General features: G+C 40.1%; 3 protein-coding genes across 3 annotated transcripts; 2 read left to right on the forward strand and 1 right to left on the reverse strand.

Moving 5' to 3' along the window:
* Positions 1-553: 553 nt before the first annotated feature.
* Positions 554-6,377, forward strand: dare (NADPH:adrenodoxin oxidoreductase, mitochondrial). Its single transcript, XM_067776037.1, has 5 exons — positions 554-861; positions 3,022-3,394; positions 3,474-3,645; positions 5,486-5,806; positions 5,868-6,377. The coding sequence occupies exons 1-5, from the start codon at positions 632-634 to the stop codon at positions 6,194-6,196; spliced, it is 1,425 nt and encodes a 474-aa protein (XP_067632138.1). The 5' UTR covers positions 554-631; the 3' UTR covers positions 6,197-6,377.
* Positions 6,378-6,516: 139 nt separating this feature from the next.
* On the forward strand, positions 6,517-19,650 carry LOC137245411 (CIMIP2 protein GA14893). The gene is made up of 4 exons (XM_067776038.1): positions 6,517-6,586; positions 15,167-15,581; positions 15,659-15,821; positions 19,032-19,650. The coding sequence occupies exons 1-4, from the start codon at positions 6,546-6,548 to the stop codon at positions 19,340-19,342; spliced, it is 930 nt and encodes a 309-aa protein (XP_067632139.1). The 5' UTR covers positions 6,517-6,545; the 3' UTR covers positions 19,343-19,650.
* On the reverse strand, positions 19,035-24,543 carry LOC137246130 (microtubule-associated tumor suppressor 1 homolog). The gene is made up of 4 exons (XM_067777220.1): positions 24,439-24,543; positions 24,077-24,379; positions 23,826-24,001; positions 19,035-19,684 (listed from the first exon to the last, which is right to left on the reverse strand). Exons 1-4 carry the CDS (start codon positions 24,541-24,543, stop codon positions 19,564-19,566), a joined length of 705 nt encoding a protein of 234 aa, XP_067633321.1. The 3' UTR covers positions 19,035-19,563.
* Positions 24,544-26,983: the final 2,440 nt, after the last annotated feature.

Genomic DNA, 26,983 nt, shown 5'->3' on the forward strand with positions numbered 1-26,983 from the left:
GCGCAATCTTGTGTTTGTGATTTGTGGGCTGCGAAAGCTGCAAATTGTAATCAATTTGCGAAAGATACAATCATAGTGTACAAGTACAAGTGTGTTGACTTATCTGTCAAGCATTCTGACAGGCACTCGCTGGATTCGGAATGACAGCGAATTCAAAATGGATACCATTACCGAATGCTCCGAATGATTGAAAAATTGAAAAAGTCCATACGATTGGTAGTCAAAAATGTTGTCGTTGAGACCATGACGGAACGATACAAGGTGGCAGCATGGTGACATACCTACAAACATAAATAAATATTCAATGTATTTTGTTTTTGTAAATTCGATGGACAAATGTCAAAATCGTACTGCGCCGAAAGTTGATGTATCAAATCAAATAAAAAAAGGGTATGATCAGCTGTCCCATGCTGCCACCTTGTATCGTTGCGCCATGGTTGAGACTAAAAATGCGACTCTAGACCTGAGATTTCCATCAGGTGAGCGAGGCTGTTTGTAGTTTTGACGTTTATCGCTTAGTGAACACACTTGGTATAGGTACACTATGGATACAATTTGCACTGTGATAATATAAACTAAAAATTAGCAAATGACAATATTCGACATAGATTTTAGGCCATAAAACAGTGTTATGGTGATCATACGACGATTACCATTTACATCAAATGCAAAACAATTCTGTCACAACATCAGGCGGAAAGGGTCAAACACCAGTCAGAATGGGAGTCAATCTACAAAACGAATTTGTATAGTTGGCGCTGGACCAGCTGGCTTTTATGCGGCACAGTACGTCCTCAAACATCTTAGCAGCAGTGCTGTAGATATAATAGAGAAATTGCCAGTTCCGTTCGGTTTAGTGCGGTAAGACAAGTATACTCAAGTGCTAATGCCACTTATATAGTGGAGAAATTCCGTGATTTTTATTGAGATCAATGTTGTCATAATTTGGGATACATTCTCAAAATTGTAAGGTCATCTGTGGCGTAAAGAAGATACATCACGGTTAAGAGTACTTAATTTTCTGCCAACCGATGCAGCCAGAAAAAAACTTCGTATTTTCTCCCTGAGGAGGTTTTCGACGCGTCTAAGATGGTATGAATCGATGAATTTTAGCCGGTAGCATACCTTTGACTAAGATGCGAATAGGGTAGACTTGAAGTCAATACACGAATTTAAGAAATATTCCTGCATTCTTTAACAAAACTCACCAATGTCACGAGTCCCTGATCGAGCTGATCATGTTAGTGTAAAGATAAAAGCGTTTCGAAAGTTTTGGGAAGCGTTATCGATGTCTATAGCCCTTTTCCGGATATAGATCCGACATTATCAGGAAACTAGCATTAAGATACTCGCTCTACTATCTGGGAATGATTTGATATAACTTCGTCAAACTTTCTGGGTTATTTCCTTCCACGAACCCTCATTCCTCAGGAACAAGGGCTCACCGTAGCCTCATCTTCAAAATGTCTATGTGTGTTTACGTTCATTTTTGTAACAGTTATCTCCTCGTGTAGGTGAGGTTGACTCACCAGCGGGTTAGGAGGTCAGAATATACCCGCGGTAGGAATGCCTGTCGTAAGAGGCGACTAAAATACCAGATTGAAGGGGCTGTGTAGCGCAACGATTTCAGGTTGCCAGCGCAATATATAGCTTCTCCAAACCCAATTGTCAACCTCACCTATCCGCGGCGAAAACTGTTTCACTAACAGACGAGGCTCTGGCGACCCCAAGCTCATCACGGAACTTCGGGGTGGGGAGGGAGGGATGACCTGAAGGTTCAATGCGGTCATGTTAAATCGTTCCTGAGATAGTCGGGCTGGTTCCTTAATGGTGCTGTGTTACAAGAGCGTACCGTATCTGTATCCGGCAAGGACCATCACATCGACAACACTCTCCAAAGCCTTCGGGGAGAAGCCTTATCGCTACAACTGCAACAACTGAGGTTGAGAATCTGTGCAGAGGAAAAGCTATATATGACTTGATTTTCCACTCATCTTTGACTAAATAAATCTAAAAAAGGGACACTGCTTTAGGGCACCCTCTTTTCGAGTCTTTTTGGCTTAGCTGTTCTTTTGACAACTAGTGTGGTGAAGGTATATATCGCGAAGGCTGAGGGAGTGTTACGGATATGGACAGCCGTTTCCACAATTGAGTACGGTACTGGCTTCTGGTACTAGCTCCACTGTTTATCTTTTTGAAGTTTTGTTCATATATATTCGGTGAAATGTAGTTTAGTTCAAGCTATGCGTTGAACACCCCTACCATACTGTAGACCTCTTATTCAAAAAAGATTAGCCTGCATTCTACTGAGGCATGTCGATCACTCATCTTCAATTAAACTCTTGAGGTAATATCTTATAGTCATCAAAGGCAATGGGTGCTTTGTCATTGTTTTTTGTTGCGAAGGACAAAGCTTTCATGGTGGCCGAAGCCTTTCTTATCTAAAGAGTTACTGGTCTCCTTGTCTTCATTGAGATCCCAAGTAGTGCTCGCGTATGAAATCAAGAAGCTGGTTGGTAAACGCAATTCAAAGTTTTTAGTTTCACAGTATTCTTAACTCTACATACTCGGGGGTAATCCTATTATACATATGAACGTATCTTGTTCCCCACGGAACTAGAGGATTGGGGCCAGGATGGCCTAGAAGGTTCAATGTAGTCTGTTAAATCGTTCATGAGATAGTCGGGCTGGTTCCTTAATGGTGCTTGTAGCGTTGAAGACTCACATTTCATGTATTTGTGTCGCAACTAATTTCGCTGTATTTGGGTCGAAAACTTACACAACTGAACCATGCCTATAACGAAACATATTTGTCTTCCATGAGAACTCGAAACGTACTAATGTTCGTTGCGAGCGACGATATTGTGTCAGATAACGTTTCCAAATAATCTAATGGACCCAGTAAACTTCGAAAGGCTAAGATGTAGTATAATCACTGAAAATTTAATTAGTTTAGTTTTGACTTACAATCGCCACTATATCACAAAAGCAATAACTTCAATATTTTCCAAAACTTTATAGTTATGGTGTTGCGCCCGATCATCCTGAGGTGAAAAACGTCATTAATACTTTCACCAAAACGGCACAACATCAAAATTTTAAATTCTTTGGCAACGTTACACTAGGCAAGGATATTAGCTTACAAGATTTACGTGAACGATATCATGCCGTTCTACTCACATACGGGGCGGATATGGATCGTCAGCTCAATATACCCAATGAAGATCAGCCCAATGTTGTATCTGCGCGTGAATTCGTTGCCTGGTACAATGGCCTACCCGGTGCACAACATCTTAATCCCGATTTGAGTGGACAGATTGTAACAATCTTAGGTCAAGGTAATGTTGCTGTAGATGTGGCGCGTATGCTACTCAGTGCAACGGATGCATTGCGGGTTGGTTATATTTTGAATACTTATATGACTTTGTTATTGGAATTGAAGTAATATATACATGCGTTTATTTTCTTGTTAGAAAACGGACACTACTGAGTATGCATTGGAGGCACTTTCACGTAGCAAAGTTGAGCGTGTTTATTTGGTGGGGCGACGCGGTCCACTGCAGGCTGCTTTCACAATAAAAGAATTGCGTGAAATGTTGAATTTACCGAATGTGCAAACGCTGTGGAAACAAGATGACTTTAAAGGTAAGATAAAATGCGCCTGCCTATAATGAGATTTAGATAACTATTTTTTTTTTTTTTTTTGCAAACGGCTAGAGAAAGTATTATATTTTCCTGAAAGTAGTCCTTTTACTTTCTGGGCCGTGGTGTCTTTTTCCTTTGGGCTTTTATATACTTTGATATTTGCACAAAGCTATTACAGCTCATCATTAAATTCCCTTGGAAATATCGTTGTCATCAAGTGAAAGACCATAACATTTTCGAAGAATTTTTCTCTCGAAAATTCCAAGCGATCACCTTCCTTCGATACCGGCCATGATTCCGCGCGATGCATTTTACTTACTTACTTAATTGGCGCTTAACCGTTTAAACGGTTATGGCCGTCCAAAAGGGCGCGCCAGTCGCTCCTCTTTCCGCCAACCGGCGCCAATTAGTTACACCAAGGGAGCTTAAATCGTTTTCCACCTGGTCCTTCCAACGGAGTGGGGGCCGCCCTCTACCTCTGCTTCCATTGGCGGGTTCCGATAGAAACACTTTCTTAGCCGGAGCGTCATCTTTCATTCGCATAACATGGCCTAGCCAGCGCAGCCGCTGCGTTTAATTCGCTGGACTATGTTGATGTCTGCGTATAGCTCGTACAGCTCATCGTTAAATCTTCTTCGGTACTCGCCATCGCCAACGCGTAGATCCATAAATCTTTCGAAGAACTTTTCTCTCGAACACTCCCAGAACCGCTTCATCTGCTGTTGTCATGGTCCATGCTTCTGCCCCATATAGCAGGACGGGTACGACAAGTGACTTGTAGAGTATGATTTTCGTTGCCGAGAGAGGACTTTACTTTTCAATTGCCTACCTAGTCCAAAGTAGCATTTATTGGCAAGAGTGATTCTTCGCTGTATTTCAGAGCTGGTGTTGTTGCTAGTGTTGATGCTGGTTCCCAATTGAGCCGTGTGTAGAAGTCCACGAAAGTGGGGCAAGCTTCTGACCGCCATTCACCTGGGAATGACCAGAGCGATTCTTTTGCATGCGGTTCAAGCAGCTCACTACTTCCGGTCGCTTGCGGCAAGTCTCCTCTGGGTAGCCACTAAACATCCGTTTAGTGGTGAACTAATGTGAGAAGGCGAGAACCTGGCTAGGCCAATCTGACATAATCGGCAAGGGCTAGCCGGGGGATCTCCCATCGGCAGCGTCTGTTCACCTCTAGGTGCGGCTGCAAACGGGCGTCTGTCTTGGAGCAAGCGGCTCGCTATATGAACGTGCAAGTAATATTTTCACCCCCGCTGAGCGGGTTGTGCGCTGAGCTTGGGACCCGCCACATCAAACCATACTCCAATGAAAAGCAGCAACAAGCGCGATGCATCAGGACAGGTATAATAAGATACTTGAAAGTACGATCTTGGTTCATTAACAGGGAGCACTTTACTTTTCAATTTCCCACATAGCATAAGTTTTTATTTTGTTGTATTAACGACAAAGACACTCCCTGAAGATTTTGGGGAGTGTTAACGATATTGATGGTCCTCTGCCGGATATAGATCTGATACGTTCCGAAAACAAACCACCAGTAATGTACTAGACCGACCATCTCGGGAGTTACATGAGGAACTTGGGTTCGCCAGAGTCTCGCCTGCTAAATATGCGTATGATATATTCATATTTGTAACAGGATTCCCCTCCCGTAGGTGAGGTTGGCAATTGGGTTGCGGAAGCTTTGAAGCTATAAAGCTTTGTATTGTGCATAACAACCCCTTGAATCCCATAAGCGTTTATAGTCGTTCATAGCGTAAGACCTACTTATTTGCCTCTTTATCCAGGTCAGAGAAGCTAGGAGCTATAACTTGTATACGTATTCTGTATATTTCAGATGTACCTGAACAAATACCAAATCTGCCACGACCACGCAAGCGTCTAACCGAGTTAATGCTGAAAAGTTTGTCCGAGCAAAAGATGGCTAGTACCAGTAAAAAAAAATTTCTGCCCATATTTTTGCGAGCGCCTAAAGCGATAGATGGCAATAAAATCGAATTAACTGTAACACACCTCCAAAACGATATGGCTGTGCCCACTGATAAAACTGAGCATCTTCCATCTGATTTATTTCTACGCAGCATAGGCTACAGATCTAGTTGTGCTGATAATGGAATTTGTTTTGACGAGCGAAATGGTTGCGTCTACAATGCGAATGGTAATAAATCATAGTTCAGTTAATACCATTGGCATAATATTCCACTTCATTCCCAATATAGGTCGTGTATTGAGGGATGCTGTTAGCAAAGTAGTAAACAAGGGCCTTTACGTAGCCGGCTGGTTGGGAACTGGTCCCACAGGTGTAATTTTGACTACAATGAATGGCGCATTTGCTGTTGCTAAAACTATATGTGACGATATTTTATCAAATACGGTGGACATAAAACAAACTAAACCAGGCTTGAATGCAAAACAATTAGACCGTGCTGCAACTTGGGCGCATTGGCAGCGCATAGATCAAGCTGAGCAAGAAGCTGGAAAAGCGTTGGGCAAACCACGTGAAAAGTTGGTAGATATTGAAGAAATGCTTAAAGTGGCAGGACTTTAAATTATAGCACAAAAATGCATACATGCCTAAAATAGAAAATGTAGCATACACAGAATATAATAGATATAAGTGGAAAGTTGAAAAGTCAAAAAGTATTGAATATAAAAAATTAAAAATTAAAATATTTTCTATCTATTTTCTTTTACGTTTACATTTGCTGCACAAACAAAAAAAATTAAAATTGGGACAGTCAACGTTTTTTTTATGTAAATTAAAACTGTGTGTTAAACAATTTATTTGCAAAAAATTGTGAGCAAAATTTTATAGTGTAAAAATATAACAAAAAAAAAAAACTCGAAACAAAAATCGCAGTAAAATAAAAAAAAGGCAAAAGCACTAAATTTCTAATATGGATTTGGTGATTACTTCAGAACCACACTTCGTACCAGGGTAAGGAGTTTTGGTAATTCTTTACTTAATCTCACAACTGCTAAAAACTCGTCCAAAAATATCATTTCTAAAGACGCGATAAATTGCGGTTTAAATCAAAAACCCCACCATAGAACAGTACTCGTTGCTCTAGACCTATCAAAAGCTTTTGATACGGTCAACCATGGCACGCTACTGCAAGACCTGGAAGGGTATACCCTTCCCCCATGTCTTAAAAGGTGGACCGCAAATTATCTGCGAGGTCGGCAGGCATCGGTGCAATTTAGAAACGCAACATCAAAACCAAGAAGAATTAAACAAGGGGTGCCACAGGGTGGGGTCCTATCCCCACTTTTGTTTAATTTCTACATATCAAAGCTCCTTATGTCCCCAGAACACCATCTACATAATGCGGTGAGAATACTCCCCATCAGGGAGAGAAATGAGATGCTAACCAAACAGTTCCTGTTGAATACCCAGAAACCTGGGCATCCCAGCAGACATCTGATCGATGAGCCAACACCGCCTAGGAGCTTAATGAGTCATCTCCGTAAGCATTATGAGGAAATATGCCAACTCAGCTGTATGAAGCAAAAAAACAAGCAGGACCTCAGTGAACTCCACAAACAGGCGTCGGACCTTTATGCCAGGAATTGCCCGGGTAATCCTGTACTAAAAGAACAGTACCCAAAACTTGCGGAAGAGGAACGCATACTCCCCAGGGAAACGCGAGTCACTCTAGCTCAACTTCGTTCTGGATACAGTAACAGGCTAAACTCTTACCTATCCATAATCAACCCCGACATACAAAATGTATTCCCCGCTTGCAATGTGTCCCCACATGACACCAACCATCTCTTTAATTGTAATGTGGAACCAACGCCTCGTAACACCCCTCTCATTATGGCCCACCCCTGTTGAAACTGCAAGTTTCCTTGGACTTCCTTTAGAGGATATTGATGACAATTTGTGATGTTGTTGTTGTTGTAGCAATAAGGTTGCTCACCGAAGGCTCCGGTACCATAGCACCATTAAGGTGCTAGCCCGACCATCTCGGGAACGATTTATGTGGCCACATTAAACCTTCAGGCCATTCCCTCCCTCCCTACTCCAAAGTTCCATGAGGAGCTTGGGGTCGCCAGAGCCTCGTCTGTTAGTGAAACAGGATTCGCTGCGGATAGGTGAAGTTGACAATTGGGTTTGGAGAAGCTATATATTGCGCTGGCAACCTGAAAGGTTGCGCTACAGAGCCCCTTGAATCTGGCATTTTAGTCGCCTCTTACGACAGGCATACCTACCGCGGGTATATTCTAATCCCCTAACCCGCTGGGGTGACAATTTGTGATCGGTCGCACCTATTGGGTGTGGCGAAGCACTGCTACAACAACAACAACAGCAACGCGATCTGAAGCCAGGATCACGAATCCGAAAGCAGAAACTGATGTTTTTTTCTGTCAACAAATATTTGGAAAAAAATGTGCATATGGTTGTTGTAAAATTGTAAAGAAAAGATTTTTGAGCGGATAAAATTGATCTCAATAAAAGATGGATAGAGACAAAGACAAAGACTATCTTCATATCCAAAGAAGAAAGATGTTAATATACAAAGGTAAATCATTTCAGAACCATCTGCCGAACATCCTTTCTACCTTAGAGAACCTTTAGGAGTGCACATTCATAAGGTCTCTAGTTATCAACAAGTAACTATAAAAGTTGAGAAATAATCTGTCATCAAACATTCGGGGAGTGTACTTATCGCTGCGACAAGCGTCTTATCACGTCTACTGTAAAATCTAACACGGCACAGGTTGCCAAGTCTTCGCGAAGGAGATTACATTGTTCTAACAATAGCCGGAAAACATAACAAACTGACAGTAACAAACCCACAGTGAAACGAATATGATGGTATATATCTACCCTTATTTTAAGGTGCTCTTTACATATGAGTCTTAACTGAATGGCAGTGCGGGTATCTTTTACCCCAGCGGGTTATGGGATCAGAATATACCCGCGGTACGTATGCCCGTCGTAAGAGGCGACTAAAATACCAGATTCAAGGGGCTGTGTAGCGCAACCTTTCAGGTTGCCAGCGCAATATATAGCTTCTCCAAACCCAATTGTCAACCTCACCTATCCGCGGCGAATCCTGTTTCACTAACAGACGAGGCTCTGGCGACCCCAAGCTCCTCATGGAACTTGGAGGTAGGGAGGGAGGGAATGGCCTGAAGGTTTAATGTGGCCACATAAATCGTTCCCGAGATGGTCGGGCTAGCACCTTAATGGTGCGATGGTACCGGAGCGTACCGGATTTGTATCCGGCAAAGGACCATCACATCGATAACACTCCCCAAAGCCTTCGGGGAGCAACCTTATCGCTACAACAACAACAACAACAACAGCGGGTATCTTTTCAAGCCATTGCAGCGTCTGTAAGGCGGTATTAGCAGCCGAAAGGGATGCCGATCGATGGTTAGGTGCTGCTTGAGTTAACGCCTCTCCATATAATAATTGAGCAGGCAGCCGGGGGTACTTTAGTAAGCATAGCTAAAGAGGGATGTGGGATAGGAGGTCAGAATATACCCGCGGTAGGTATGCCTGTCATAAGAAGCGACTAAAATACCAGATTCAAAGGGCTGTGTAGCGCAACCCTTCAGGTTGCCAGTGCAATATATAGCTTCTCCAAACCCAATTGTCAACCTCACCTATCCGCGGCGAATCCAGTTTCACTAACAGACGAGGCTCTGGCGACCCCAAGCTCCTCATGGAACTTGGGGGTGGGGAGGGAGGGGATGGCCTGAAGGTTTAATGTGGCCACATAAATCGTTCCCGAGATGGTCGGTCTAGCACCTTAATGGTGCTGTGGTACCGGAGCGTACCGGATCTGTATCCTGCAAAGGACCATCACATCGATCACACTCCCCAGGGCCTTCGTGGAGCAACCTTATCGCTACAACAACAACAACAACAACAACAGGAATGTGGAAGAGGCAAAGTGATACAGTCACGTAACATGGAGAAGCTGAAGGAGCAGATTCCACTCATCCAACTTCCCAGAGATGGCACGAGGAAGATAATTAAGTTTGAGAAGTGCTTTAAATTAGAGCTGGGGGACAAATGTATGTAGGACACCTCCAGGATTGAAGCGGTTCACCAGGAACACACTATAATATGGTACACCGATGGCTCAAAGACACCAGAGGGCATAGGAGCGGGGATCTTCGGCCCCCGAACCAAAATATCCCTACCACTCCGAAAATATCCGAGCATCTTCCAAGCCGAAGTTATCGCCATAAGCCGGTGTGCAGAGATAAACTTACAGCGGGGTTATACCACCGAGAAAATAACTATACTCAGCGACAGTCAAGCTGCGCTCAAGGCATTATCTTCAGTTGAGATTAAATCATCAACAGTCCTTGAGTGCGTAGAGAGGTTAAACAGGCTAGGAGTCAATAAACCCATCCGTCTAGCATGGGTACCTGGACACAGAGCAGTGGATGGTAATGAGCAAGCGGATGAGCTTGCTAGGTTGGCAGCGGCCGAAAAGTCAATAGGACCTGAGCCCATCATGCCAATAGGATCACATACAATAAGGGAAGAGTTTAGACAAAAAGAGGCGTGCCTCAGAGAACAACACTGGCGCGAAAGTCCACGACTTCGGCAGGCAAAGGCACTAATAGGAGAGTACAACCCAAAGCGATACAAATCTATGATTAACCTCCCAAAAAGTAGCCTTAGGATTTTAACAGGGATACTCACAGGACACTGCAGGCTAAAGAGCCATATGCATAAATTGGGCATATCGTCTAGTAGCCTCTGTCGATTCTGTGATCGCGAAGATGAGACTGCAGAACACATCCTGATGGAATGCGATGTAGTCGCGAGACGAAGACTTAGGATCATCGACACTAGAACTTAGTCACATACACTCTCTGAAGCCGAGAACCATTCTGGATTTTCTCAGGGAACCCGGCTTGGATGAGGTGTTGTAAAGAGGATGAGGGCAGACCAATAGGTCGCAGTGCTTAACTTCACAACATCTATCTATCTATCTGAATGGATAATGTTGAACTAGTTGAATGGCATGGCTCCTTCACCCGGCTGCGTACAAGTACTGACTACAATTTATTGACCGACCCAATAGGTCGCAGTGCTTAACTTCACAACATCTATCTATCTATCCGAATAGATAATGTTGAGCTAGTTGAATGGCATGGCTCCTTCACCCGGCTGCGTACAAGTACTGACTACAATTTATTGACCGACCCAAAGTAAACTAATATTAGATTGAAAATATCGCATTGCAAAAAATGAGAGTGGAGATGGGTTCCTGATTATTTTTAATCACCTCTCCTTAGATCTATTTATTGACTTTAAGGGTCACCATCTGATAGGGGTATACACGAATTCTTTGTTGAGGTAAAACCCTTCTGAAGCAGCTACCAAGATAGCTTGATCTTCCACACTGTCCATGACATGGAGTAACATTTTTCAAAAGTAAAGTATCTGGCTATATTGATTTAGAAGCGAAACACTCCACACCTAATCTTCTAGGTCATCTCACCATTCTTTAATGAGCTTGGGAATGAAAACATTCGTCATGCGGACGTGTCATTAGTACTGGGACTGGCTAGTAATGTTATAGTGTATCACAATCTCTAGAATTGCTCTAATCTAGTGTAATATTAAAGAAATAAAATAAGTACCGTTGATGTGTAGCGAACACAAAAATAAAACGCAAATCGCGTTCCTTCAAGCTGTAAAGAAGACGGGTTCACACTCCGACTACTTGAAGTACTCTATATTCCGGCATAAATATTTTGAATTAAATAAAAAGTGTTACAATACCTATCTCTGTGCGATGAAAAAGAAAATAACTTGTAAGCCGAAAGTTTTCTACGATTTAGTGAACTCTAAACGTAGCGTTAAAGGGTTTGCTTCTGGTATGAAATACCGTGATGATTTCTCTAGCGACGATCAAGATATTGCTAACTTCTTTGCACAATTTTTCAAATCTAACTATTCCGCTGAATTAATTTCTTTGTCTAATGAATACCCGTATCAACTTTACTCACTTAATGCAAATAATATTCCAGCAATATCTCAAGAAGAGGTTTTTACATATTTAAAGTCTTTGAAGGAATCTTATAAATACGGTCCTGACCTAAGTCCCACATGTTTTCTCAAAAGATGCGCTGAACATATTTATCAGCCCCTAACTGATTTATTCAACATGTCTCTAAAACATGGTGTTTTCCCTGCTGCTTGGAAGGAATCTTTTCTAATACCACTGCACAAAACGGCAGTAGGTCATGTGTAGAAAATTATCGAGGAATTGCAAAATTGTCTGTCATCCCAAAGGTATTTGAAGCCATTGTTACCAATCAGCTAACATTTTCCATTTTTACATTGATTGCAGACTCTCAACATGGATTCTGCAAAGGCAAATCTACCATTACCAACCTACTTGAATTCACAACTCATGTTTCTAATTGATTAAGAGAAAATCTTCACACCGATGTTATTTACACTGATTTCAGTAAAGCATTTGACAAAGTTTCCCACTCCTTGCTTATCCACAAGCTGGATCGGCTTGGCTTCCAACCTGGTCTCACCCAGTGGATATCTTCGTATCTCTGTGGTAGAACGCAACTAGTAATTTTTAAAAATACTCTTTCATATGTCGTTAATGTTCCCTCTGGCGTCCCACAGGGCAGTCATCTCGGTCCAATTCTGTTCTTGCTATTTATTAACGATATATGTACCACAATAAAATTTTAATGTATGCTGATTATGTGAAACTTTTTAGGTCCTATGCGTCTATTGAAGAGCGTCCCTTGCTTCAGGCGGATTTAAACTGCTTAGTTGCTTGGTGCAACGCGAATTTAATGCCGCTGAACATCAATAAATGTAAATTCATGTGCCTCTCTCGGAGATCTGTGACAGCAGCCTCTTACGTAATTGATAATTTTTGCCTTGTATCAGTAAATTATTTTGTTGACTTGGGTGTCACGATAGATGCTAAACTTAGTTTCAACCTTCATATTATGACTACTGCCAATAAGGCTAGAGGTGTTCTATCATTCGTGAAGAGATGGTCTAAAGAATTTAGTGACCCTTATGTAACCAAAGCCCTTTTTACCACATTAGTTAGACCCATACTAGAATAAGGATCAATAGTCTGGAATCCGCGATATCAAGTTCATGCAGATAGGCTTGAGCCAATACAGAAGCAATTTTTACTTTTTTCTTTAAGGAATTTTCATTGGGACTCTGCGTGTAATCTTCCACCTTATACTAGTCGGTTAAAGTTTATCAATCTTCAACCTCTCGCTAGTCGTAGAGAAATGCTAAGCGTATTATTTATGGCTAAACTACTGAATGGTCTAATTTCTAGCCCCTTTCTTTTGAACGAAGTAAACTTCAATGTGCCATCACGAGCGTCAAGACATTACAAACCTCTTCTTTTGAGGCAGTGCAAAACTAATTTCCAATTAAATGAACCTTTTCGGTGTTAGTGTCATGATTTTAACTCTCATTCGAATTTATTTGATATAACGGATTCACTATAAAGAAAACTGTCCTATCCTATCTTAACTCGTAACAAAATAAAAAATAAAAATATAAAAAAAATAAAATCTTTATATACTAAAAGCGGTAGCAAAGAACAAAGCGTTAACGACCGCAACCAGGCTCGGTGCTTCGGGGCAGCTTGAGCGCCGACCATATGGCCATAGTAGTATATCGTCATCAATCACAAGACTAACAGACTACATGATTCCCTATCTGAGCTTCGAGGGAGATCTTAAGGCCACAATAGAGGTGGACCGTTGGCGCAAGGGTGCGCAAATGGCGGACGAGGCGATACATGTTTACACCGATGGTTCCAAAGTAGTGGAAGGAGTAGGGTCTGCGGTATACTGCGCTGTTCCGGAAATAAGCAGAACCTACATGCTGCCGGAATACTGTAGCGTATTCCAAGCGGAAATATTAGCCGTAACCAAAGCAGTAGAAACCCTGGAAGAGAATAGCTTAAGCTGCAACCGTGTTAACTTTTATATTGACAGTCAATCAGCAATTAAGGCAATAATCTCGCATAGCACAGCATCTAAATGCGTGTTAAAGTGTAAGCAGTCTCTGGAGAGAATCGGGACAGGGAGAAGCATACATCTATATTGGGTCCCAGGGCATATGGGAATAGATGGGAATGAAAAAGCGGACGAAATAGCTAAAAAGGGCGCATCCCTTGAAGCTTGCTCCGTAGATGTCCCAATTAGATTGGGCGAGATTAAGCGAAGGCGAGAGGTGCACATGATCGACCAAGCGGGAAAGGCGTGGGTTAAAGCGCGGGGCTGTAAAGTGTCGAATATTATGTGTAGGTCTTACAACCTTAGACTAACACAGTTGCTCCTATCATTAAAAAGAGAGGACTGTAGAGTTATGACGGGTATTCTGACTGGACACTGCCTTCTGGCGTCACATGCCTTTAAATTAGGCTTGGTCAGTGATAGCAGATGTAGGAAGAGCGGGTTGGAGGAGGAAACGATCGAGCACGTTCTGTGCTCGTGCCCTGCACTTGCCAGGCTAAGACTCCAGCTATTAGGAGTGATACAGCTGTCAGATCTAGAAGCAGCAAGTGGCTTAAGCCCTAGGAAGCTTCTAGTATTTGCCAAGAGGACGGAGTTATTTTATAACATAGGTCCTGGTTTTTGATAGGGTTTTTCAGTTTGGTCGTTAAAACAAACTTCTGGTAACACTACGGACTCAATCGGTCTATGTGAGGTCCTCATGGACCGGCCAGTTCAACCTACCATACTAAAAGCGTTAACTTATTTAACAATTTACTCTATGTATAATTTCCTACTGTTATGTATAATACTCAGCTAATGATTTTTATTCTGTAGCTGAGCAGTTTTAGATCTCGACGCTTAACAAACCTCCGCCTATCAACAACTCGGCAAAAACAAAATCCGTGCGCCATGCGGATGCGCCCCTCGTGTCGGTTGGGCGGGCTTTGGATGGTATTAATCCGTTGAGTTTATTATTATTATTATTAAACAAAAGTAATTGTCTTTATTAAAGAAATGCCTTTCTTTTTATACAAAATTTTCTATTTTACACATACGTAATTACACTAATACTTACACACTAGGTATCTACATTCCTAATGCATACATTCTGTGTCAGCATATTAGTTTGACCTAATTTTAGATATTTGTTATTGTATACATATTTTGGCAGACACATTGACAAACTGTCATTGACGCTCAGTCACGCTATTAACGAATTGGTCAATGCGCCAGTTAAACGTAACCGGATATGGATCTTGCTGTTGGCATTTGTATGTGATGTTGAACTCCCGCTGTGTTAGGGTTAAAATAATTTATGTAGGTCGATATTGTAATATAAATACAATATGAATGTGTGTGGTCGATATTTATATATGCATATAAAATGCATTATCATAGAAGAGCATAATGCATAATGCTACAACTGCATTGGCATAGGAGGGCATAATGCATAATGCTACACTAGGTCATAACATTTGTATATCCAACCTTCCCAAACCGTTTTTAAACCCACAAAAATTGTCAACCGTTTCAGCTACACCGGCCATTGCCCACAATTTCGTTTTCGTGCTGGCAAAACGTATGGTAAACTAACACATAAATTACTCATTGATCCATGTGTCATACATGCTCCAGAGCTAATTGTAACACCTTCGAATCGTCCACCTATCTCGTTGGAGTATCCCACATCACCTGAGATAAAATTACTGAAACGACGTGAACAATTTGTAGATCCAGTTTACCGCCATCCCATCATTCCTGGTTATGATGGTTTTGTACCAAATTTGGCCTCGAAGACTGGACAGCGGTATAATGCTGCTGCTACAGCTGGTGTGGCAGAGCATGAACTATTGATGGAGCAACTTCGGTGTGAACGAAGAAATTTAAAACATCGTGATATTTTGGGTAGCGGTTTTGGTCTATTCGAAAGTAAAATGAATGAACGTTTGGTAAGTGGTCAGATCGGTGGGAAGATTCAACAAGTGAAAAATTTTCAACTTCTTTTCCTTTCATACGTTTTGTATAGCTTCCTCATACCCGCTATCGCGCTCCTCTAATACCGGTTAAAGGACGCGCTAAAGCTGTTGAAATGATTGATTGTAATTTTGTAGAAAAGAAGGAACCGTACTCTAAATTTACTGTGCCACATTTCATGGAAAATGATGACGAAGAGAAATATATACTTAACGGTAAGTAATTGTTAGGTTAGGCGGTAGGCCCGCAGTTGAATTCTGAATAAGTACTTCAGAAAGTTGGAAATTGCTGAGAGGAAGTTGTTGTTGTAGCGATGAAAATACTCCCTAAGGTTTTGGTGAGTGTTATCGATGTTGATGGTCCTTTGTTGGGTATAGCTCCATTACGTTACGAGACGAAGAAATACGCTTCCGCCTTCGCTGGTAAAATACGGCTGGCATAGCTTAACGTCCTAGGAAGATAATAATTCATAATCCTCATCATACAACGGTGCAAGTTATATCCGCATCGATGTGGGGTACTGAAGAAGCACTCAATAAATATGATGTAGACACTGTCTAAGTCTACCAGAAACGATGTATATTGGAACGATTTTCCGTCATCCCTTGTCAAATTTGGTTTCCAGACAAACCGGTTTCGGCGTTGTGCGATCATCAGTGTCGATTTTCGTTCTCATCTGTTGTAGGCGTTTGTCCTGTATTTATAGTTCGTAAGTACATGAACAGGTATTGTCAAAATTGATGCTTGGGTATATTTAGATATGTGCATGTGATGTGTGCTCATTCACAACCGAGGGTGGGTTTTACTAATCGATTTGTGTGGCTGACTGAGGCAGGTAAAAGTCCGTAATTTTAGTCGTTTGACCTTCTTTGTGGGTTTGTTGTTTTGGTGCGTTAATTGTTTCGTGTTTATTTGTTGTTGTGTGTTTGTCTGTTATACCTGTGTGATTACTTTATTTCTTGTAAACAAGTTTTAAAGGCTCGAATATTGTGTCAGAAATTGTGTTTATCTGTTCATTTATTATTCTACCGTCTAATATTTTTTTTATTATTATATGTTTGTAGATTTCCATGTTTTCGAGTACGTTGAGACGTCGGCCTTTTGCTTGTATGTGAAGAACCGTAACTGTTTTATTGATGTTTGCTGGCGAACATTCATTATCGACCATGTGATTCACTAAGTTAGACTCTGGTATAATGTTTGGATTGCGTATTTTTTTGTTGAAATCTCTAATATGTTCTCTGAACCTCGTTCTTATTTTCCGTCCTATTTGTCCTATGTAACTATGTTGGCATCCGCAGGTAAGCTTGTATACGCCGTGGCTGCTAAACGGATCCTCTGAGTTAGTGCTAGTTCTTAGTTTTCGCCCCAGATTGTTCGATGTTTTGAATGCTGTGTTAATGTTGTATTTTTTAAAGAAGTTTGCCAATTTATATGTTGCTTTTCCAGTATATGTCATAGTCGTCCAGGTGTTATTATTTTCCTTTTCATTATTTCTTTTTGGTTCACCATGCGTCCTTATGCATATTATGTCATCCATGTATCTAGCATAAAATGACACGCCTAATTTAGAGTTCAGCTCCTGTATGTACTTTTCGTCCAGATTGTGCATGAAAACTTCCATAAGAATGGCTGATTTGGGGCTTCCCATTCCAAGACTGTTTGTTTGTCTATATATTTTATTGTTGAATTGAAAATAGTTTTGACGTAAAGTGGTTCTTAGCGTATTTGTGATTTGCATACTTTTAACTATGTTTTTTGTATTATGAACTATTGTTGTCTACCAAATGTCCACCAGAAACATTATATTGACACCTCCTGCGGATTGCAAGCTTAGACTGCTCATGCATTAGGCATGCCTGCCATAAGAGGTGACTAAAATCAAAAGGTCCCATGGTTTGAAGAATACAAAAAAGGGCCCGTATTATGTGTTATGATCAGTGACTGAAAGCCATTTTCATTCAAGCGATAACTATGCAACTGTCAAACTTTTTCTAAAGATAATAATACTTTATGGTTCTAATGAGTACCATTTGTCACTTGTTCAAATATGCCTTTAATCCGATCCACCATTTCAGAGCTATTGTGATTTAAGAAATGAGTTTCGATCACGGATCGTAACACGTAATACAGGCCAAGGCTAGTTCCAGCAGATGTCAGTATCGGATCATACTGATTCATATCCGGCAAAGGGCTGAGCCACATCCTCGACACTCCGCTAAACTTTCGGGAGTGTTTTTGCGGTTAACAGTAAAAGAAGCTGCCTATATGCCGATTTGTCTAATTTAATTAACAAAATGATGCTAAGCAAAAACAACTAGCCCAGTCAGCGAAAACTCATTTGACTTAGGAAATGTTATTTGTGGTGGGAAATGCAGGTCCGCAAATTTATAGGAAAATTAAAAAATTATCAAGTTGGAAAAAAGCTCGGCTATAATCTCCTCGGAAGAAAATTATTTATAGTTGAGTTCCATGTTGTATAGCTGCGAGAAAGCCTACAAGCAGAGCGTTATAAACTGGTATGCGTGCTGTTGTTGTTGTAGCGATAAGGTTGCTCCCCGAAGGCTTTGGGGAGTGTTATCGATGTGATGGTCCTTTGCCGGATACAGATCCGGTACGCTCAGGTAACACAGCTCTATTAAGGTGCTAGCCCGACCACCTCTGGAACGATTTATATGGCCACATTAAACCTTCATGCCATCCCTCCCTCCCCACCGCCAAGTTCCATGAGGAGCTTAGGGTCGCCAGAGCCTCGTCTGTTAGTGAAACGGGATTTGCCGCTGTTGTTGCTCGAAGGTGAGGTTGACAATTGGGTTTGGAGAAGCTATATATTGCGCTGGAAACCTGGAAAGGTTGCGCTACACAACCCTTGAATCTGGTATTTTAGTCGCATCTTACGACAGGCATACTTACCGCGGGTATATTCTAACCCCCTAACCCGCTGGGGGTTCGTGCTGATGTGCGTCTATTTGCGTGCTGTTATTGTAGTGAGTTTGCTGCTGGTACACTTGCGTTTTACCTGGGGCGGAAGGGGTTAATTCATACCTGTAGTTCGTATGTAATTAAATGTGGTTGTCAAGCGTTACCCTTTATCAACTGCCATATATCTGACGGAGGCAAATTTCAATTTATTGTTGTTGTATTTTAAAATGTTTTAATTTGCTAGGATAACTAACTTACTGCAAACACTTATTAAGAATATTATTGATCCAACAGGCTATTTGTGGAGCTTTAAAAATTCCTTAAAATTTAAGTCAAGAAATTATCAAGTTGAAACTGTTCTGTTTCTTGTATTGTTTTTGCTGTAATTAAGAAATGCATTAAGGATGTCGTATTCTACGCGTAACTGCCAATTATTATTTATTACAATTAATTAAACATTGTATGTCAAATTGTTCATAATTTCTTTTAATTTTTATTTGCAGGCTATGGTGGTCACATACCAATGGCTTTGACGCGTTTTGGTGGAACGAGCAAACAATTAACAAATAGTGCATTATGTGAATTTACAAATAATTATCATCATAGACGTAGTGCCGAATGGTGTCCACAAGAGAATGCTGGCATTGGTAGTGCATGTACGAACTCTGGACATTTTGTTATTTATCATCGTACAATTGGTATGGTTCCCAAATATGCTGGTCATGTGCCTGGTGAAGCATTCACATTTGGTCGTACATTTGGTGATGCGACAGTAGATGCTAAGCGTTGGCTGGCATTGCATAAGGACTTATGAGTCAAGATGAATTCATATAATTATAATGATACCACTAATGTGTGTATGTAAACTAAGTTATGTTTTTGTGTATAAATGTTTGTATCAAAATTAAAGAGTAATGACTTGAATGTAATTAAATTAAATGTATTAATGTATGTAAATTCAAAGATGGCACTAAGTAATTAATGAATTTTATAAGCTCATGAAAGTGAAGATTTTTTTTGAAGCGCTGCCGCTGCCTATTCGTAAAGCTCCAGTTTCTTTTTCAATGCGGTGATTTCTTGTAATGCCAAATTAGTTTCCTCCAGTGATTTTAATTTATTTTCTTTTAGGTGGTCAATGAGTTGTTGCTGTATAACTCTATAAAAAAATAAATATCTTTACTAAATGTGATAAATATTTGATTATAAATGAATAAATATATAAATACATGGCGCGATAACCTCAGAAGAGATTTTAGGACGAGCTACTACAATTTGCGTTATGCTCCTTTGAACTTTTTCTACAAATTGGCGGGACGAGACATAAGATAGGTTTTCACTGAGAAGCTTTTCATGCAGAAATGCACTCGGAGTGTTTGCCAAGTTATTGCCGCGGGGCGACCCGCTTAGAATAACTTTTTATACTCAGCGTGCTTTGCACACAGAGTATATTAACTTTGATTGGATAACGGTTGGTTGTACAGGTATAAAGGAATCGAGATAGATATAGACTTCCATATATCAAAATTATCAGTGTCAAAAAAAAAAATTTGATTGAGCTATGTCCGTCCGTCCGTCCGTCCGTCCGTTAGCACGATAACTTGAGTAAATATTGAGATATCTTCACCAAATTTGGTACACTAGCTTACCTGGACCCAGAATAGATTGGTATTGAAAATGAGCGAAATCGGATGATAACCACGCCCACTTTTTATATATAAAAAATTTTGGAAAACACAAAAAACCTGATAATTTAGTAAATAATACACCTAGAATGTTGAAATTTGACATGTGGACTGATATTGAGACTCTTGATAAAAATTTGGAAATTTTTTTTAAATGGGCGTGGCACCGCCCACTTGTGATAAAATCAATTTTACAAATATTATTAATCATAAATCAAAAATCGTTAAAAAAATCGGTAAAAAAATTCGGCAGAGAGGTTGCCTTTACTATAAAGAATGCTTTGAAGACAAATTAACGAAATCGGTTAAGGACCACGCCCACTTTTATATAAGCGATTTTTAAAAGGGTCGTGGACGAATAAAATAAGCTATATCTTTGCAAAAAAGGGCTTTATATCAATGGTATTTCATTTCCCAAGTGGATTTATAACAGTAAATAGGAAAAACTTCAAATTTAAAAAATGGGCGTAGCACCGCCCCTTTTACTACTAAGCAATTTTCTATGTTTCGGGAGCCATAACTTGAAGAAAAATTAACGGATCTTAATAAAATTGGGTACACAAAATTTTCCTATAGCAAGAAATATGCCTAGAAAAAATGGACGAGATCGGTTAAAGACCACGCCAACTTTTATATAAAAGATTTTTAAAAGGGTCGTAGACGAAAATAATAAGCTATATCTTAGCGAAAAAGAGCTTTGTATCAATAGAATTTCGCTTTCTAAATCTATATACATATATAAAAAGAAGTGTACATTTTGATTGTCACTCCATAACTCGAGAACGGATAGAAAGATTGCCATGAAATTTTTAGGAAAGATACAGGAAGGAGAGATGATGGTTAGCTGATTTTGAAATCCTAAATCGGTTTAGCCATTCTTGAGTTATGATTTTTTTTAGAAAAAATTCAAATATTTATATAAAAGAAAGTGGTGTTAGTTATACTACGCATAACTCAAGAACGGATGAACCGGCTGAAAATTGGTGGAGAGGTAGCTCAGAACTAGGCAACGTACACGGCATACTTTTTATCCCGTTCTGGCTAGGGTCTTGAGATCAAAACGTGGACCTGGGTAATCCTGGGATATGTTTGTAGAGTATGGGTGTCAAATGGAAGCTTTTTATGAGTACTTTGATACTGGGTACTTTTTGTACCCCTGGGTGACTAGGGTCTCGAGATATAGGCCAAAACGTGGACCGGGCACCCCTAGAATGTGTTTATACAATGTGGATATCAAATGAAATCTGTTGATGAGTGCTTTAGTACAGGGTGGTTTTCATACCTATTGGTGACTAGGGTCTCGAGATATAGGCAGAAACGTGGATAAGGGTAACACTAGGATGTGTTTTTAAATTATGGATACCAAATTGAAGCTGTTGATGTGTGCTTTAGTACAGAGTAAGTTTTATGCTGCTGGGTGACTAGGGTCTCGAGATATAGGCCAAAACGTGGACCCGGATACACCTAGAATGTGTTTTTACATTATGGGTATCAAATTGAAGCTGTTGATGTGTGTTTTAGTACAGAGTAAGTTTTACACCGCTGGGTGACTAGGGTCTCGAGATATAGGCCAAAACATGGACCCGGATACCCGTAGAATGTGTGTGTATTATGGATATCAAATGAAAGCTGTTGCTGAGAGCTTTAAAGTAATTTTCATTGTGATATTCGATTTAGTCGCATCAACCTGGCAAAACTGATAAATATGCATGCGAAGCCGAAATAAAGACATGAATAATTAATACCCACATACCTATTTACATACGTCCTATTCGATTTGCCTGAAATTTGGTATATAAATTTGCCTATATTAGTATTACCGATGTTTTTTTCCGGGAAGTAGACCAGAGACGGACTGGGACTGTGATTAGGACTAGGACTGGGACTGAGGCTGAGACTGAGACTCGGAGTGGGACTGGGACTGAGACTCGGAATAGGACTGGAACAAAATACATACCACCAAGAATGAGAAAAACTTGAGAGAAGAGAAAAGAGAAGGAAAAGACTGAGAAAGAGATAGAATGAGACGAAGATGGTGATAGATGAAGCGAAAAATACGGAGGGAGGAGTGAATACAAAGATTAGGAAAGAGTGTAGAGGGGCGAGGGCAGAGTTAGACGGAAAAAGCTTATTAAAATGTATGCAGATAGACCAAAAATTTAGGGCAGAACAACGTCTGCCGGTTCTGCTAGTTGAATTATAACATTAAATTGAAAACACTAAAATTTTTGAAAATGGGTGTGGACCGCCCCTTTTACTACTAAGCAATTTTCTATGTTTCGGGAGCCATAACTCGAAGAAAAATTAACGGATCGTAATAATATTAGGTACACAGATTTTCCCTATAGCAGGAAATATTCCTAGAAAAAACGGACGAGATCGGTTAAAGACCACGCCCACTTTTATATAAAAGATTTTTAAAAGGGTCGTGGACGAAAATAATAAGCTATATCTTAGCGAAAAAGAGATTTGTGTCAATAGAATTTTGTTTTCTAAATTGAATTATAACATTAAATTCGAAAACACTAAATTTTTTGAAAATGGGTGTGGCACCGCCCCTTTTACGACTAAGAAATTTTCTATGTTTCGGGAGCCATAACTCGAAGCAAAATTAACATATCGTAATGAAATTGTGTACGCATATTTTCCTTACAGCAGAAAATATTTCTGGTAAAAATGGACGGGATCGGTTAAAGACCACGGCAACTTAGATATAAAACAAGTTTAAAAGGGTCGTAGACTAGAATAATAAGCTATAACTTAGCAAAAATAGTTTTGAATCAATGATATTTCACTTATCAAGTTTTTTTGTAAGAGGAAATGGAGAGACATTTTTTTAAACAGGCGGTGCCACGTGTTATGTGGAAAAGTAATTTATCTGAAATGAAATGTACAATTGAAGCTCACGCTGAGTATATAATGTTCGGTTACACGCGAACTTAGACACCTTTACTTGTTTTTACTTGCTTTTCCCACTCAGGATATTCGATTTGGCAAGCGAGCACGTTACCCCCACACCAAAGCGGCCGACCATGTTTAAGTTTGGCTTGCCTAAGTTAGCAGTGAGGAGCAGAGAATTTCTTGTTGTAATTGATTTCAAAAAGGAAGTAGCTTTTCGTCTCTCAAATGAAATATAATGAAAGTAAAGAAGTAAATTATACAAAAACAAATTGCTGAAAATTTAGGATTGAATTTTCTGAACGATGTTGTTGTTGTTGTTGTAGCGATAAGGCTTTGGGGAATGTTATCGATGTTTTGGTCCTTTGCCGGATACAGATCCGGTACGCTCCGGTAATACAGCACCATCTCGGGAACGATTTATATGGCCACATTAAACCTTCAGGCCATCCATCCCTCCCCACCCCAAGTACCATGAGGAGCTTGGGTCGCCAGAGCCTCGTCTTTTAGTGAAACAGGATTCGCCGCGGATAGGTGAGGTTGACAGTTGGGTTTGGAGAAGCTATATATTGCGCTGGCAGCCTGAATTGTTGCGCTACACAGCCCCTTTAATCTGGTATTTTAGTCGCCTCTTACGACAGGCATACCTACCGCGAGTATATTCTAACCCGCTGGGGGACGATAAGGGACAGCGCTTTAGGAAACTATAATGCTTACCCCATTTCGGATTTCAGAGAGCTTAGCATATTATTTTCCGCCTGCAATATTTTTATACCATCTCCCAAAAGCGCATGTTCATTATTTGTTGCTACCTCAAAAGCATTGAGTTCTATTTTCGCATTTTCAGCTTTTTTCCTCCATGTTTCAATTTTGACCTCAAGCTCAGGTTTGGACTGAAATATACAGATAATAAATACATATATAGGAATGTGGTGACGCTACTGACAGTCATGCCCACGATTATTTACCAACTCAAATATTTCATCACCGCCAAGCGTATTTCGCACTTGCTCTTCCAATTTTCTACGCCAATCTATATAATCTCCTTGGAAATTGTCTAGTACCCCATCAACTTGTTGTGTACCCATACGAAACTGTTTTATTTCGGTTTGCATATGTTGAGACAATTGCTGTGATAGAAAGGAATCAGGCATTCTTCCATGTGTAATGGTGAATATATCACGAAGATGTTGGTCCTTAGAAGCTAGCAAATATTCTTTAGACTTTTTTAACTTTTCACAAGAGGCATTCAACCGTGAGATATCATTTTTCTAATGAAAGTGAATTAAAATGTCTAACGTACATTACATAAGAAGTTTCTCTTACTTACTAGGTGAGTTAGTAATTCCTTAAGGAATTCTTCTAGTAGAGGATTTTCCATTACTTCATCGTTATTTGTATTAACTTCTATTTTTGGAAATTTGGGTAGCTCCATTGTTCAACTTCTATTTGAAAATTAAATTAAATGTAGGAAACAACACTTGGCGTAAGGAAACGGAAACGAAATGAGAATAACGGAAACAGTGGCTGTACAGCAGTGTTGCCGTTTTCACGCAATTGCTAAAAAGGTTTTATATAACATTTAAGGTAAGGCCACATTAGGCTGCACTACGCAGCACTGCACTGCTCTACAAAATATTCTTTGCATGTATTCTTATGAGGCAATTCACACCTGCGCGACCAGGCACAGCGCGGCAAATTTGATCAACTAGGCAAAAAAGCCGCGTTGGGAAGTGTCGCGCAGTGCTGCTGCCGCTAGGTGTGAATTGCCTCATAAGAATACTTGCAAAGAATTTTGCACCATCTTTTTTCAATCTGGGCAAAAGAGTGTGGAACTCTCCTTCTTCATATCTTGAGGATGAGATGTCTTGGACCCATAGCCACGACCTTTTTCTTTTCCTTTCCTCTTCTTCGCACAAAAATGAAATAATTACATCTTCAAAAACTGTGTCGTCCATTTTGCAAACAAAAATAAACACAAACTTTTGCCGCAATGTGTCGCTCGATTGCCGCTTAATATGAATTTCCAAAATATGTCGCTCTGTGAGGCGCCGCTGCCGCTACGTGTCGCGCAGCGTAATGTGCGCGTACCTTTACACTGCACCAAATGTGTCATTTTGTGAGACGCATTTCCTGCAATACTCGATGGCGAGGACCCCAATCCATCGCAAGAAAATGCATTGTTTTCGGATTCGTGATCCTGGAACAAAATCGCGCATTTTGACAACCCTCCCGATATTTTTGGACGTGTATTTAGTGTCATGTGTTGTATAGAATTACCACGTTTTCTTATGGTGTGGATACCGCGCTTAAACTATTGCCTCTATTACGGTTTACAACTCAACTTAGTTATATTGTAAATAAAACAACTCAACCTTCAGATAACTCATCTCCTGTTTGGTATTACGAATTACGACTTATTTCATTTGAAGTTTCATTGATGTTGCCAATCTAAAATAGTGATTATTTGACAGATAAATGAACAGCTGATCAATTTGTAGCGGAAAGTTAAGCATTTGCAGAAGTGATTTTATTATTAAAGCAAAATGAGTATTAGCTTAGGTTAGGTAAGGTTGAAGTGGCTGCTTGTTAAGGGTTTCTCTGCACTTCAACGTCACTAGTGACGAGATGTTACTGCATTGCAGGAATTTTATGGCGGCTTGGCTGTCCGAGAAAATTGAAATAGAATTGGTCACCTACAGGTTAGCAAGAATGGATATTAGCTTAGATTTATTTTATAATGACAAAAATGGTGGTGACAAAATTAACATGTCGCGAATAGGGGAAAAAATTCGCGTGATCTCTTCAATCCCTTGGAACTACCAAGCACATATTAAGAAAACGTTTTAGTGACAAACGGTGAGCTTCTAATAAAGTTATTTCGCAGATTTCTAAGTTATTTTCGGTTAAGTTAGGAAGCATTTTGCTTCTTACTAATCAAAGTTAAGGACTATTCCCGCAAACTCATTCTAGGGACGGCTGTATCCCTATTTTAAAATTATGCGCTGCACTCCGTTCCTTGCTGACGGCAGCTATCAAGAATGCTGTGGAAATTATTGAAGTGTTGGATTGGAAAACATCTACAGTTTTTAGAGAGGTTTAAGATATATAGAATATTTGTGGGAATGGATTAAAACCAAATGACTTCAGAGGAGCAAAGTGCTTCAAAAGTCGAACTTGACTCTAAAACAGGATTCCCATGAGTATTGGGTAGTATCGATGGGACTCACGTTCGCATAATTTCACCTATTTTGGCTGCATCTAAACTGCGGGTTGCCTCGTCCATCTTCGGGATGTCGCTCCAAGGTCTATAAGTTTTTCAATGTAATCCGTGGTTGAAACCTTGTATTTTCAATAAATGTGTATAAAGTTGCTGATTATACAATTTTTTAAAAATAATTTTAAAAGATTTAACTACCCGTTTTCCATTTTTTTATTTTATTTTTTCCAAAGAACTTCAAAATTTTCTGAGACAACTGGTAGTAATCAGTTGTCAGATTTTGTTGTCTTTGACAACTACACCAACACAAAGTTGTAAGTGGTATGCCACAAAAAGTTGTAAGACTAGGCAACTTCAACCGACATTTTTTTTTTGACAGGTTGAGTTGTAATATGTAATAACAAGTTGAAACTTTTCAACTGAAAGAGACTTGAGTTGTAAACCGTAATAGGGGCATATGTTTTCCGACATCAAAATGTACAAACTGTACCGTACTCCACAAATTACCTACCCTTGTGTGATTTGTGACCGTACTCTGATTTTAGGGCTAATTAAACTTCCTTAAAGCGGAGTCATTGGTGCCGTTTGTCGTATCGCTGTAGTCGTATCCCTAACGTAATCAGCTGATTCCCATAAAGTTGGTGCTATCAGCTGT

The sequence above is a fragment of the Eurosta solidaginis genome, chromosome 3 (assembly GCF_040869045.1).
Source record: "Eurosta solidaginis isolate ZX-2024a chromosome 3, ASM4086904v1, whole genome shotgun sequence".
Classification (NCBI taxonomy): domain Eukaryota; kingdom Metazoa; phylum Arthropoda; class Insecta; order Diptera; family Tephritidae; genus Eurosta; species Eurosta solidaginis.

Coding starts and splice junctions, on each gene's coding strand:
- dare (XM_067776037.1), top strand. CDS start 632: ATGGTGATCATACGACGATTACCATTTACATCAAATGCAAAACAATTC. Junction 862..3,021: donor GTTCCGTTCGGTTTAGTGCG/GTAAGACAAGTA, acceptor AAAACTTTATAG/TTATGGTGTTGCGCCCGATC. Junction 3,646..5,485: donor GAAACAAGATGACTTTAAAG/GTAAGATAAAAT, acceptor TGTATATTTCAG/ATGTACCTGAACAAATACCA.
- LOC137246130 (XM_067777220.1), bottom strand. CDS start 24,543: ATGGAGCTACCCAAATTTCCAAAAATAGAAGTTAATACAAATAACGAT. Junction 24,380..24,438: donor AGGAATTACTAACTCACCTA/GTAAGTAAGAGA, acceptor CACTTTCATTAG/AAAAATGATATCTCACGGTT. Junction 19,685..23,825: donor TCTCTGAAATCCGAAATGGG/GTAAGCATTATA, acceptor ATTTTTTTATAG/AGTTATACAGCAACAACTCA.
- LOC137245411 (XM_067776038.1), top strand. CDS start 6,546: ATGGATTTGGTGATTACTTCAGAACCACACTTCGTACCAGG. Junction 15,582..15,658: donor GTAAAATGAATGAACGTTTG/GTAAGTGGTCAG, acceptor CGTTTTGTATAG/CTTCCTCATACCCGCTATCG. Junction 15,822..19,031: donor AGAGAAATATATACTTAACG/GTAAGTAATTGT, acceptor TTTTATTTGCAG/GCTATGGTGGTCACATACCA.